This window comes from Aspergillus brasiliensis (genome assembly GCF_001889945.1).
Source record: "Aspergillus brasiliensis CBS 101740 unplaced genomic scaffold ASPBRscaffold_6, whole genome shotgun sequence".
Taxonomy (NCBI): domain Eukaryota; kingdom Fungi; phylum Ascomycota; class Eurotiomycetes; order Eurotiales; family Aspergillaceae; genus Aspergillus; species Aspergillus brasiliensis.
In genome coordinates, this window is record NW_027137447.1 from 1,474,749 (window position 1) to 1,488,292 (window position 13,544).

The 13,544-nt window shown below is 49.7% G+C and overlaps 6 protein-coding genes across 6 annotated transcripts; 5 read left to right on the top strand and 1 right to left on the bottom strand.

Annotated features, from left to right (window-relative positions):
• The first annotated feature begins 1,162 nt into the window (after positions 1-1,162).
• On the top strand, positions 1,163-2,518 carry ASPBRDRAFT_65733 (sucrase/ferredoxin-like domain-containing protein). Its single transcript, XM_067628577.1, has 2 exons — positions 1,163-1,720; positions 1,774-2,518. Exons 1-2 carry the CDS (start codon positions 1,424-1,426, stop codon positions 2,353-2,355), a joined length of 879 nt encoding a protein of 292 aa, XP_067479293.1. The 5' UTR covers positions 1,163-1,423; the 3' UTR covers positions 2,356-2,518.
• A 387-nt stretch (positions 2,519-2,905) lies between these two features.
• Positions 2,906-4,643, top strand: sld2 (the record flags this gene model as incomplete). The annotated part of the gene is made up of 2 exons (XM_067620951.1): positions 2,906-3,035; positions 3,100-4,643. The coding sequence occupies 2 exons, from the start codon at positions 2,906-2,908 to the stop codon at positions 4,641-4,643; spliced, it is 1,674 nt and encodes a 557-aa protein (XP_067479294.1).
• Positions 4,644-4,895: 252 nt separating this feature from the next.
• Positions 4,896-6,036, bottom strand: ASPBRDRAFT_196167 (RING finger domain protein; the record flags this gene model as incomplete). The annotated part of the gene is made up of 2 exons (XM_067620952.1): positions 4,896-5,767; positions 5,829-6,036. 2 exons carry the CDS (start codon positions 6,034-6,036, stop codon positions 4,896-4,898), a joined length of 1,080 nt encoding a protein of 359 aa, XP_067479295.1.
• Positions 6,037-6,698: 662 nt separating this feature from the next.
• ASPBRDRAFT_125952 (rRNA 2'-O-methyltransferase fibrillarin-like protein) lies at positions 6,699-8,619 on the top strand (the record flags this gene model as incomplete). Its single annotated transcript, XM_067617837.1, has 5 exons — positions 6,699-6,825; positions 6,885-6,932; positions 6,988-7,169; positions 7,227-7,495; positions 7,548-8,619. The coding sequence occupies 5 exons, from the start codon at positions 6,699-6,701 to the stop codon at positions 8,617-8,619; spliced, it is 1,698 nt and encodes a 565-aa protein (XP_067479296.1).
• A 234-nt stretch (positions 8,620-8,853) lies between these two features.
• On the top strand, positions 8,854-9,418 carry ASPBRDRAFT_585657 (uncharacterized protein). The gene has a single exon (XM_067627922.1). The coding sequence runs from the start codon at positions 9,087-9,089 to the stop codon at positions 9,369-9,371; it is 285 nt and encodes a 94-aa protein (XP_067479297.1). The 5' UTR covers positions 8,854-9,086; the 3' UTR covers positions 9,372-9,418.
• Positions 9,419-11,171: 1,753 nt separating this feature from the next.
• Positions 11,172-13,246, top strand: ASPBRDRAFT_178061 (MFS transporter). Its single transcript, XM_067619873.1, has 4 exons — positions 11,172-11,526; positions 11,598-11,784; positions 11,853-12,349; positions 12,411-13,246. The coding sequence occupies exons 1-4, from the start codon at positions 11,206-11,208 to the stop codon at positions 13,101-13,103; spliced, it is 1,698 nt and encodes a 565-aa protein (XP_067479298.1). The 5' UTR covers positions 11,172-11,205; the 3' UTR covers positions 13,104-13,246.
• The last annotated feature ends 298 nt before the right edge of the window (positions 13,247-13,544 follow it).

A 13,544-nucleotide genomic window follows, 5' to 3' on the forward strand; every position in this document is an offset into this window, starting at 1 on the left:
GTATTGTTATTCTTTTTTTGGGGGGCAGCGACCAACAAGCTCCCACACAGTCAGTCCGTCCGGTCAGTCACTCGCACTTTACTTTGGGTCGCTCTTTCGGTCGGTCGGTCGGCCGCGGCAGTTCAGATAAGAGAAGTCAGTCGCTGGGCTTACGTGTTTGACCCACCGGTCCTCTTCCCCAAAACGGGCAGCTTCTCCCGGCCGGGTTTCAGTCCTTCCCTAAACTGTCAACGATCTCCGAATGAGCCGTGGTGGTGGTTCTGGGAGATTTTAGGCAGAGATCAAAAACCTCTGTCTGTTCGTTCGTTATCTGTTTAACCTTATCCGATTGTTCTGATTGTTCTGCAGTCACTTGTGGGCATAGAGGGATTATTATTGCTGAGGTTGCACCCACGGGACCCATCGGACGGGAAGGAAATGAAGAAGGAAAAAAACTTTCTTCTTCCTTCCCCCCTGACCGAGGTAAGACAGCAGTAGTAGTAAGACACACTCTCGAACTCAGACTGGTTCAAACAACCAGTCACTGCGCCTCGTTGGTCTCCATCGCGTTAGTCATCCGAGTCACCACAGCAGGCAGATTACTACTTAGTAACTACTAGTTATGAAGGGTCCCAGTCTTCTTGCCTGTCTCAGTCTAGTGGCAGGGGTCCAGCACTCTTTTCTATTTTGCTTAATTTTTCCCTTTTTTAACTTTCTATGAGCTTAACAAGGCTTGATAGGGAATGGTCCATATGGGAGGGAAAAACACCGCCCGGTTGTTGTTTTCACGAGCGGTACAACAAACTGTAAATAAGTTTCAGGACACAACCTTGTAGTTTCCAAGAATAACTACTTCATTCTGGTTGTTAAGGTATAGTCAAGATCTTAAGCAGTAGAAATCGTGGAAGCTGGCAACAGGGGAGATCGGAAACCAGCTGCCATGTGCTTTGTGTAATGGTTCCATCTTCTCAGTTCTCACAGCCATACCACTCCGTAGTAACTAAACTAACCTTGTGAAACGCACGGCTAAAGGGTCCCTGAAGTGGGCTGAAGGATTTCCCTCTCTGAAGGATTCCCGTCTCTGACAAACTCTTCGCTCCAATTGGGGAATTGCTCTTTACTTAGTTTACTATTTGCTGGTAACCGAGTACCAACGGGCGGAGCCAGTAGACGCTATGACTCCGTCTGATGCACACTGGCGCGGAGGGTAAGAATTAGGATGCCTGGCAGGCACTCCAGGCTCGTATGGCCAAGTCCTCCGATCGGGGATAGGCCTCGGGATATTCGCCCCAAGGCCGTCTCCGAGCCTCACGACCGTAGAAGATATAAGGACAAAGGAGACAGATTTGATACTCCGCATATTAATCCTAAATACTAAACTATCTTGTACTTGATCTCGAAATTTGCGATCGTACATACACGGTGCTTACCGAGACAGATCGCCATGTTCCGATCACTACTCACGCGCGGCGGCCTTATCCGCAATGACAGCTACATTTTCCCAACCGTCGATCCGACAGAAGATGGGCCGGACTGTAAACGGGATTGCGCCGATTGCACAGTACAGTTTCCTTCGAAAGTGAAGGTCGAAACCTCGAGACCGCTATACGGCCACATCAAAGAATTCCACACCCATGTCCTAGTCGCGACGGGGAAAACGGACTGGACCGAAAGGGTCGAAAATGAAAAGGGATCTTTAATGCAAGCCTTCGACGAGTCTTCACATCTCTCCAAACATGGTGTACGCCTATCCGAAATTTGTCCTCTATGAAAGTCCCTACTAACTGCAACTAGCGCTTCATGATCTCTGCCTCAAATCTGACACCCCCAGACACCGATGAGGAGACAAGCCAAGGAACTACAGTCCTGCTTTTGCCATCGTTCACCTTCGTCGACGCCGTCAAACAAAGCGACGTCAATGAAGTGATCACGCGCTTTATGGACGCGCCACTGTCCCAAAATGGCGCCATTTCCGCCAATCCAGACTCCAAATTGAACCCTCGACCATGCCAATTCGACTACGTGGTGTTGCTCTGTTCCCACAAACGACGCGATGCTCGCTGCGGAATTACTGCACCCTTAATCAAGAAAGAACTAGAACGGCACTTACGGCCTCTGGGACTCTACCGCGATGCAAACGACGAGCGTCCCGGTGGTGTGGGCATTTTCTTCGTCTCCCATGTGGGGGGTCACAAGTTCTCTGCCAATGTCCTGATCTATCGGAAAGAACAGCAGCAGATGATCTGGCTAGCTAGGATCAGGCCCGAACATTGCGAGGGACTTGTGAAGTACACTCTCCTAGAGGGAAAAGTGGTACATCCTGAGACGCAGTTGCGCGGAGGATTTGATAGGACTCGGGGGTTGACGAGCTGGTGATTGTCTTTATCTTTCATAGAGCGGGACATATATATATATATATATATATTCAAACTCGAACCAACTAATAGATTAATGAGCGATGATCAATGGATTTCTATCTTTCAGGGTTTAGCACGTGTACTCAATACTACAGATGTGAAAATGAAGATTGACTCTTGGCTTAGAGTCACGGATAGCTTATAATGCAACAAGTGATTCTAAATTTACTAGACTATACAATTGACAATCACAGACTACTCAGGATCTCCACTGTATTCATGCGACGTCCAATGCATTGCGACTGCTACTCTATATCGTTATTAGGGACTGCGATTGGACAGACACGCTACGTCACTCCACGCGGGTAGAACCCGCGTTAATTGATTTCGCGCACGCGACGGTCCAACCGCCGGGGCTCCATTAGCCATTACTACTTACTCCTGACGCACGGATTTCACTCCCTTGAACCACCTCTGCAGACTGCATTCCTACTTAATCAACAGTCTATTCTTACCTTATCCCATATACACACTATTATCGCGACCAACATGCAATAATGGCGACCGTCATGGCTCCGGAGATGGCTACCCAATCTGCCAATCTACGCGCCCAACTGAAAGAATGGGAGCGAGCTTTTGCGGACGCCAATGGAGGAAGGAAAGCTGATCGGAGTGATATTAAAAAGGTCCCTGAGATTGGTATGAACACTACTTACCATCCAGCTCTTTCATCCATCATCTGACTGACAATCACCCAATGTAGCCGCGAAATACAAAGAATACTCCCGCTTAAAAGCCCTCGAGACATCCTCCGACAAGACCGACAAAAACCCCGTCCAACTCGAAGAACGGCCAAAGAAACGCAAACACACATCCCCAAACGGGCCCTCAACATCCCTCGCCACATCAACTCCCCGCAAAACCGCCAAAGGCGCCGCAGCATTCGAAACGCCCTCCAAATCCCGCCCCGTCGCAACATCCCACCCCTCCGAAGTTGATCCCTACGATTCCCCTTCCGTTCTCCGTCGCCTCTTCAGCCCAAGCACCCATCAGACACCTCTAAAGACAGCCATAGGCCCCACTCCGCAGCGCGACGGCAAGGCTCTAGGCCTCTTCGACCTCCTCTCCGAGTCCGGCGGCAGCACCGCCACTCCATCCGCAACCCGCATCGCCAGCCTACGCGACACAGCAGTGCAGACCCCCTCACGTCGAAGGAAACAGCTCGACACGATCGCCGAAGAAGGCGAAGAAGAAGAAGACGACGAAGATGACAACAGTCCTAGAGGAGCACGCACCCCTGCATCATCAGGCAAGAAATGGATGCTTTCCACCCTCTTCGCAACCCCAACAACGTGGCGCTACGCAATGATGGAAAACGAGAACCAAGGCCCACGGTACCCAGCGTACATTCGAACCGAGGACACAGCCGCAAAACCAACAGAACCGCACGCCGGACCCAACTCCGAAGAAACCCCATCCTTCCTCCGCCGCTCAACAGCAACCCGCTACAATCCAACCAACCACACCGCAGACGACGGCGGCCTAAGCCCCATCGCCGTGCGCAAGAGACCCCAATTCGTCGGAAAGGGCCTCTCAGCCCTAGTCCAGGGACTCCGCGATATGGAAGAAGAGCAAATGCAAGATGACATGGACGTGCTTCATGAAATCGAGGCCGAACAATCACAGCAACAACAAGAACAAGCAGCCGGAGCTGTTGCAGATAGCCAGACACAGCAATACCCACCCACGGAAGAAACCCGCCCATTCAAAAAGAAGGGCCAGAAACGAACCACCCGCAAAGTGCGCATGAAGCCCGTTACCTCGAAACCGAAAGCAGAGCCCCAGCTACCCGTCTCGGACGATGAAGAAGAAGACAACCAGAATGCGGATGCGGATATAGTCCCCGAAACACAATACCTCAACATTCCGGGAACTGAAGCGCACGATACAGATGAAGACGACCTCCACTCACTCCATTCCCTATCTAGATCCGAACCGGACTTAGACCCAGACTATGACTACGATGAAGACGAAGAAGCATTATCGAAACCCCCAGCAAGAAGTAAGAGCTTCTCGGAGAGAATGAAAGAAGCGATTGAGGCGGATAAGCTGCAGGCGCCAGCGAAAGCGGAAGAGGATACTGAGAAGGAGAAGGAAAAGAAGAAGACGACAAAGTCGAAGGCTCAGACTCAAACTCAAACTCAGCCCCGCGCGAGGAAGATCAATCCGGCGGCACATGCTAATTATCGGTCGTTGAAGTTGCGGAATAGAGGAAGCAAGGGCCGGGGCCGCTTTGGGAGGAGGTAAATAGATGGTAGATGGCATTAGAGGGTGTTGGGGTGGTGATACAGTAGAGGATACCCAATGCTGTCCCTGTGGTGCCTGTCTGCCTGGGACGTGATATGAGCAATGACTATGACCATAGCATTAAGTATATAATTCTAAATTCAGATACCAAATCAGTTGAACTATATATCAAGAGGCGTCTGTCTATATATCTAGTTATAGAATTTGAGATGAATACAAAGACAGTAGCTTCGTACACCTAGCCTTGCCGGCTCAATCAGGAATATACCGATCCCGGGCATATTGCACGCGTCTCGCCTGAGCCACGGCATCCCGAGACGACCTGCCCCCTCTCCGAGAGTAGGGCGGCTTATTCACCCGTCCAGAAGAAGAAGACCGAGGTCCCCTATTATCTCGATACACCGGCGTAGCAGTCCGGCTCTCCTCCCGCTCCCTCCGCGAGGGTTGCGCATTGACACCACCACCAATGGTATCCTCATACTGCACATGCCGATCCCAGTCCTCGAGAGAGATATAAGGACTCCTCAGCCACGCCTGCAACTCATGCAGAAATAACCGTGCATTATCCCTTCCCAGAAAATCCCGTAACAGTTCCTCCGCCTGCCCTGCACTGCCCTTGATATCCACGGTCCGTAGGATAGCAATGATATACTCGAGCAGAAATTCTGCGTTATTGCCGCGCCGGTTTTCGAGTCTTTGTTGGCCGGGGCGCGCAACGCCTCCTCCGCCTTGTCGGTCCTCTGGTTCTGGGTTGAGAAACTCGAATACTTGCAGTTCCCGGCGGATCCATTTCCGGGCTCGGGAGACGAGATCTTCTTCGCGATTGAACCGCTCGGGGGTCAGTTCGCGGTATTGTGAGAGACGGTTAGAGCCGACGCGGAGAGAGTAGAGTTGGTGTCGGTAGATGTGTTGGCGGCGGCGGAGGGGGTCGGTAGACTGGGATTGTTGGGGACGAGGGCTGCGCGGACGACGGGGCCGGCGGGGTGGGCTATGATGTGAAGGTGTTGGTAGGTGTGAGGCTGATGAAGTGGTTGTGGTGTCGTTTGTGCTTGCTGGGAGTTGGTAGATCTTGGGCCCGTTGCTGTCGTCGAGGTTGTACTTCACGGACGTGATCTCACTCTTACCTATATGAAAGTCAGTTATGTTAAACAGAAACGATATGTACCAGCCAAAGAGAACACATACATAGCGGACAGTTGCGACGCTGTTCCAGCCAGCTCACCAGACACAGAAAATCAAAGTTCGCATGGCGACATGGCACCGCGATGGCGGCTTCGGAGATGGGTTCGAGACAGATCACACACGGGTTAGCGTCGTGCTCGCCTTCGTCATGCGCTACCTCTTGGAGCGTCCGTTGGAGAATTTCCTGTTGCAGGTCGACATCATCGGACATGAGATCGACACCCGACCGCTCGTTGGAAGCTGGATGACTGGTTGATGGCTGTCATGGAGCGATGAGTTGAAGCAGTCGCATTGCGGCGTATCGCCGACCGCCCGGACGTCATTTCCGGAGATACCGCTTTTACTGTGGGCTTCACCGCCAGCACGTTGTGGTTTCTGTCGGCAGAATGAGTACGGGAGACGGAAGTGCCTCTGTGGCAAAACCGGTATTCAGTGAGGAATACCAAATGCCACGGAACTCTGTATCGCCACGGATGTAGTACTGTATAACCTGAGCAGTGTTTGGAGTTTGCCATCATCAACATAAACGTGCGCTTGATATATATCAAGCGGTGCTCCTGTAAGTGCATTAAAAAAAGTTTAGTATTCATAAAATTATCCAGCTTCATACCACATCAACAGCTCTAGTGGCGTGTATTCACCATCCGGGCAGAAGTGGCCAGCCGTGTGGTTAGTGTAACAATTCCGTGCCGTTCGGTCGGAGGGAAACTGGGTGTTGGCGTCCACCGTATCACAACTCTCTTCGCGGCCGCATACATTGGCAAAATCTCCACAAACTCACCAAGTCGCAAGCTGTAGCGAAAAGAAAAAGTCCTACTTATATGTAGAGACATGCACTAACAACACACTGCTGACTGCTATGATTGATGAACAATGAGATCTGCGAAGGCTGTAGTGACTGAAAACGCGGCCGCCGCTATGCGTGTCCAGGCTCACGGCGCTCCGGCGCGAACTATCACGAGTTTAAGGCGATGGTCCATAGTCAACAGAGAACTGCCAGGTAAGCTATCTCTGCGATATAACTATTGCTGTACTAACGACCTTTTTCTTCGGAATCAGCGGTATCCCATATCCGATCTATTCATGTCTACGACTTCGATAATACCTGTAAGAATGCCTCAGTGATGGCGGCAAGCGACAGCATCAAGTTAATGCCATCCAGTGTTCTTGAGTCCTCTACCAAATCCGCAGCTGTGGAACGGTCCAACCATCGGGTTTTTGCAGGCCTACGAGAGCTTCGCGAACGGAGGCTGGTGGCATGATCCGAACTTGCTGGCCGCGACCGGCGATGGCATCGATAAGGAAGAGCCACGAGCTTGGGAGGGATGGTGGAATGAACAGATTGTGCGGCATAAGTGATGTGCGATTGGTGTGTGCTGGCAGCGAACTGACCTGTGATAGGTCCAACTGGTCAAACTGAGTATGGAGCAGAAAGATGCCCTCACGGTGCTTCTGACAGGCCGCGGTGAGACTAACTTCTCGGAACTTGTTCGGCGTATGCTGGACAGTAAGAAGCTGGAGTTTGATCTTGTCTGTCTCAAGCCTGAGGTTGGCCCGAGGAGCCAGCGATTCTCCACTACCATGGAGTTCAAGCAAACTTTCTTGGAAGACCTTGTTCTCACTTACGACCAGGCCGAAGAAATTCGCGTTTATGAAGATCGCGTGAAGCAGTGCGTTTTTGCTAATACCTATCCTCTGGAAACAGTTCTGATATTCTGCCAGTGTGAAAGCCTTCCGAGATTATTTTGAGCAACTAAACCGCAGATTCCAGGCACCAAATGGTGGAAGAAAGCCCATCGGCTCAGAAGTCATTCAGGTCGCCGAAGGATCAATGTACCTTGCCCCTGTAATGGAGACTGCCGAAGTGCAGCGGATGATCAACTCTCATAACCTTGCTATTCGCAATCCATCGCTCAACCGGGCCAAATCACCTTACGGCCGGCTTCGCATCAAGCGAACTATTTTCTACACTGGATATCTGATTTCCAATGCTGATTCGGGTCGGCTAATCCGCCAGATTCTGAACCCCATGCTGCCATTTGGGCATACTGAATCTAATGATTTGAAATACATGGCCAACAGTATACTAATCACTCCCCGTCCAGCGCCCCGGTCCATTCTTGACAAAGTCGGTGGCATCGGTAAGAAATTGAGCTGGCAGGTTACTGGGACTGCATGTTTCGAGAACCGCGTTTGGGCTGCGCGCCTGACGCCTGTGCCAGCCACAGAGAAATACTACACAGAGAACCCCCACCCCGTGGTAGTGCTGGCGGTGCGCAAAGGCGCCCGTCCGATCGACGCGGGTAAGATCCAGAATTGGCACCCTGTCCCTGCCGACAAGGCCCTTACTTTTGAGACGGTCGTCGGAGAGAAAGTGGTCCTACGTGTTGAGGAAGAGAACCCCAATGAGGGCGAATGGGAGAGCCAATTCCTGAATAAAAACCACAAGAGACGCCATCAGCAGGAACGGGATGAAGAAATCCTGTATCCAGATGGAACCCAGGATGGCCCGCCTCATAGCAGGCCGCACTATAACCCGCGGTATGGAGGCAACAATCGCAATCACCACGAGGATGGACCTCGACGGGGTGGCTCATACCGCGGTCGCGGCCGTGGCTCAGCGCAGCGAGGCAGAGGCCATCAAAACCGGGGTGGTACCCGTGGTCGAGGCCGTGGCCGTGACGCCGGACCTCCAGGAGGGTATCGGTCCCTGGATGACTATGGCGGCGGATATGATGGGAACCACTACGAGGAAAAGCCGGGACCCGGCGGTGGCCCAGTGATGAACTATTAGTCCTGGTTCTTAGTACCTAGCTGGTGGTACCCGTGGTTGTTCATTTTGTGTTTACTTGTTGCACTCTGCTATTGAATGATATCCATAAATGATACACTGCCACCAGGATTATGCACCACAATTGCACATCCGATCATTCTGCCGCAAGATGCAGAGATCAGCCATTGAGTATTTCCAAGATATTTGATAGATACCACATGAGATTCAAGTTGATTGTCCCTCGATCCTCTTCAACAATGAACATAATATCATCTCCACTGCCTCTGCCATCGTGCCTACCATTTGGTGTATGTCCGGAGGTAGTACTATATGTAACAAAGATGATGTCCTCCAATTCAGTCCATTTTTCGTTTCTTTCTTTTGCGGTTGATATACTTGAAAATTTCCTATGATGTCAATAATAGTATTGCTTTCTATGGAACTACGTGGAAGTAGTATGTTGGTGATATCTACGTGTGCTGTACATAATGTATTCCATGATTGCATGCTGGGATTTCAGTATGCAGCATATACACGCCTTCCAATTTACAATCCTGATTCTGTGTGGACCATGCAAATGGCAGTATTGGTTTTCATATAAGCTGCATACGCAGAGAAACCAAAACAGATACCGAGATAGCCTCGTCGCTCGTGCAATCTACGAAGCGCCATTGGCATGGGTCAACCCCCCACCTCGTACAGATCTGAATCAGTTATGTTTCACTTCAGTACGTCTGATCGGCGGTTCTCCAATTGGTGAGCTTCAGGTCTAGCATTCGGAGTAAGCTCTGTCAAGTAAATCAAGAACTGTAAATAATAAATGGATGGGATGGTAAATAAATGGATGCTACTTCCATTCGGTCTTCCTTTGATATTCCAAATGACAATGTGATGGTAGGGTATAAGATGATACTAGGTATGGTGGAGCATACAAACTGTATCATCATTCAGTATCATCTAGTAGTACTACTCCTAGCACTTGAAATACTATAGATCAATACTAGTATTAACTATAGTGGCACTGATAAATACGTTATATTAGCCCGTATGACTACTAGCCAGTGGCTCTATTAAATCAAATCTAGTATAATAGACGTCTCAACCTTCACATATTACTATAAGCTATAATCTACATGTATTAGAAAGACATATTTAGTCTATACTAGAGGAATCATCCAGCTAGTGGTTATGTTATGGATAATATATATCCACTCCATACAGAGGATCTTCATGTAGTGCAACTCCCAATCAAGCTGCATTATAATAACTATATTTGTGACATTGCCTTACCTACCAGTATCCTGGAATTTTTTTCCTTTTTTTCGTTTTTTTTTCTCCAGATAGTTACCCTTTGAATACTGGCGCGTGCCTTCCTCGTTTGGCCAGGCGGGAGATGCCTGCCGCTTTGGTACGCGTGGCGAGGTGTCGAGGTAAATGGGGATGCCGCTGGTTCCCACCTTCCTCATTCATTAGTACTACTGTGAGTTGCATCGTTCGTTTTTTCTTTCTGGTTCAATTGAATCAATCAATATCGTTTTCAAAGCAATAGCTCACCAATACCAAGGCTGTCTTTCCAGCATCGTGGATTAATTATCCTATTGCGGGTTTACTGTCATCCGATGCGGCACCAGATTAGTACAAAAACGACAGAAAAGATATTCTACACCGTCGCGTAAAGTGTTCGGCGGGCATGGATTGCGCTGGTCACTGCCTACAATGATTTATCCAGGCAGGAGAGTTAATCAAGAGTATCAATGGGTTGCTGTCGATGAAAATTGTTACAGTACTAGGGGACTATAACCAGGCATCATGGGCTGTCTATTTAGCTAACAGCAACTGGAGCCGTCTCCTCCGGAAGCTTGCTAGATCCGCAGAACCTTAATCCATGATCGCCATCATGCCAATCCGTGGGCCGGGAACTCCGGGTCGCGCGTGAGATCCAACTTTCCAGGTTTGCTTTGAAAATGCGGATGCTGAAAGAATTGGGCTGGCTGTGATGGTCTTGATGTGAGTAGCTTCCGCGTCTGGATCGGCTAGCCTGACACAGTGGCTGTAGTACTATACAAGCTGAACACAGTTTATGCATTAGTCCAACACCCGATAAGAAGAAATCGTAAATACAAACCAGCAACTATCTATTGCCCAGTTGTCAGCTGGCCAGTTTTCGTGTGATGAATTTTCTGCCGCGATGACCCCGGAAAGTTCACCAAGTCGTGACGTCACGGCCATGGAGTCTCAGAAATCTGCGATGCAGCTCGTCAAGAGGTGACGTGCTACGGTTCGTCTCGGACACGAATGAAGTCATGTCAGGGATCAGAGTCCAGACTTGCAGCTAAATCCGAGGGAGCAAAGTCCTTTTAGGTGCTGATAGCTCCAGGCCTTTCTATCGGATATACGGTCTTAGAGCCGGCATTACGGCTATGGCTTGGACATTCGCCTGTTAAACTATCTTTAGAGTTACGTTTTGACCGGAGGACCACTTTCATAGCTGAAGACTGCCACTGTTCCTATAAAGCAGAGATGTCTCCGCCGATGGACTATGGTGATGTAAAATCATTGTACCTGTACTTCATTTGGGCCCGCGAGATCGACTAGCCCACCCACATCATGGAAACCATTCGAGATTCAGCATTTGGGAAGCTAGTACGCATCTTCAGCGGAAAGAGATGGCTGCGTTACCCCGAAGAGAATGATACGGGCATGTGGACGGAGTACCTGAAGACAGAGAAACAGGTGAAGGATGAAGAAGCAGCAGCATCTGAAAGTGATCAGGAAAACCTGGGTCTCTATACTGTTCTTTCGCAGGCGTCCAGAGCGTCACGTCGATTATCATCTGCATTGACAGCTAGACATGATGGGGGAGAAGGGGCACATCCGAATCCTGATGCATCCCTTGTCATCGACTGGAGCGGGCCAGATGATCCTGAGGTACGTATAGACCTGGTGCACTGTCTCCGTCTTGTATGCAATAACGTGATTGGGTGCTGACGCGCATATAGAATCCGCAGAACTGGAGCACCTTCAAGAAGCTGTTCGTTAGTAGCTTAATCTGGCTTCTGACGTTCGCAATCTACATCGGCTCCGCGATATACACACCCGGCATCCCCGGCGTATGTGAGCAGTTCGGAGTGAGCAGAGTAGCTGCCACGTTGGGGCTGACCCTGTTTGTCCTGGGATATGGCTTGGGTATGTGCTAGCAGCATCTGTCATGATTCTTAGTGAAATTGGAATGACGGAAACTAATTGCATGATAGGCCCAATGGTCTGGTCTCCCTTGTCGGAACTACCCCCAGTCGGTCGAAGCCCTACGTACGTCCTTACACTGTTCGTCTTCGTCTTCTTCGAATTTGCCGTCATCTATGCCACTAATTTCGGAATGCTTCTGGCCTTTCGATTCCTTACTGGTTTCCTTGGATCTCCGGTTTTGGCCACTGGCGCAGCATCCATGGGGGATATTTGGAATCCCAAGATGCGCGACTATATGATTATCATATGGGGAGCGTTTGCCATCTCTGCACCAGTCCTGGGTCCTTTGGTAGGCGGTTTCGCTGCACAAGCAAAAGGATGGACATGGACCATATGGCAGCTCCTCTGGGTCTCTGGATTTGCCCTTGTTCTCCTCTTCTTTTTCCTCCCCGAAACATATGCACCCAACCTCCTCTACCGCCGAGCTCGTCGCGTCCGCCAGATCACAGGCAATTCCAACTACCGATGCGAAGCTGAGATCGAGGTCGCCAACATGAAGTCAAAAGTAAGCACTTGATTGCCTCCTACAATCTGTATAGTCTTAATAGTAACACTGAACCGCACAGGACATTATCTTCGAAGCCCTGGTCCGCCCATTCGAACTTTGCTTCGTCGAACCCATCGTCTTACTCATGAACCTCTATATCGCCCTGATCTACGGCATTCTCTACATCTGGTTTGAAGCCTTCCCTATTGTTTTTGGTGAGATCCACGGCTTCAACACTGGCCAAAGCGGTCTCGCCTTCCTCGGTATTCTCGTCGGCACCTGCGGCATCACAATTCCTGGCTACTTCTGGTGGAAATACAAATACCAAGCCAAACACTTTGACGAGAACTGGAACATTCCTCCCGAAATGCAGCTTCCACCCGCCTGCGTCGGATGTTTCGCACTGCCGATTTCCCTCTTCTGGTTCGGCTGGACAGGCCAATTCGCCTCCGTGCACTGGATCGTGCCGATTATCGCGTCCATGCTCTTCGCCCTCGGTGGTTGTCTTATTTTCAACTGCATTTTCTGCTACCAGGCGCACGCGTATCCCAAGTATGCGGCGTCCGTGCTCGCAGGGAATGATTTCCTGCGCTCGTCCTTTGGGGCTGGGTTCCCCTTGTTCGCTACAGCTATGTTCCATAATCTGGGCGTGGGATGGGCGTGTACCTTGCTTGGGTGCTTGTGTGTGCTTTTTGTGCCGTATCCGTTTGTGCTGTTGAAGTATGGGAAAAGGTTGAGGATGGCGAGTAAGTACGCGAGACATGATATTTGATTATGTATGCATGGTGCCAGTGCTTGGGTGTGGTATTTTAATGGTTTTTCCATCTTGTTTCTTGACGATGATCATGATTTGAGGGCTCTCATTCCGCGCATCGTACAAAAGTATATCGCTTATTATACCCGGGGGAGATTGAGACGTATTATAATGAATGCAATAGTATATGCCTTCTTACTGAATCATACTTGCCTATGCACATGCTCATCATGTATATTGTGCGTTTGCATTTTTTGCATTTACTTACATGAAAATCTGCCTAACTGCTAGATAAATCCAAACCATGTCACTCAGAATCAATCATTCAATCAATCGTAAAACCATATAACCATTTTATACATGCACAAGCTTCAATACTAACCATAATGATAAATAACGTCCATCCATAAACACAATCCAAGTCAAGAACTGACAGAATGTACATAAAAAACAATCAAT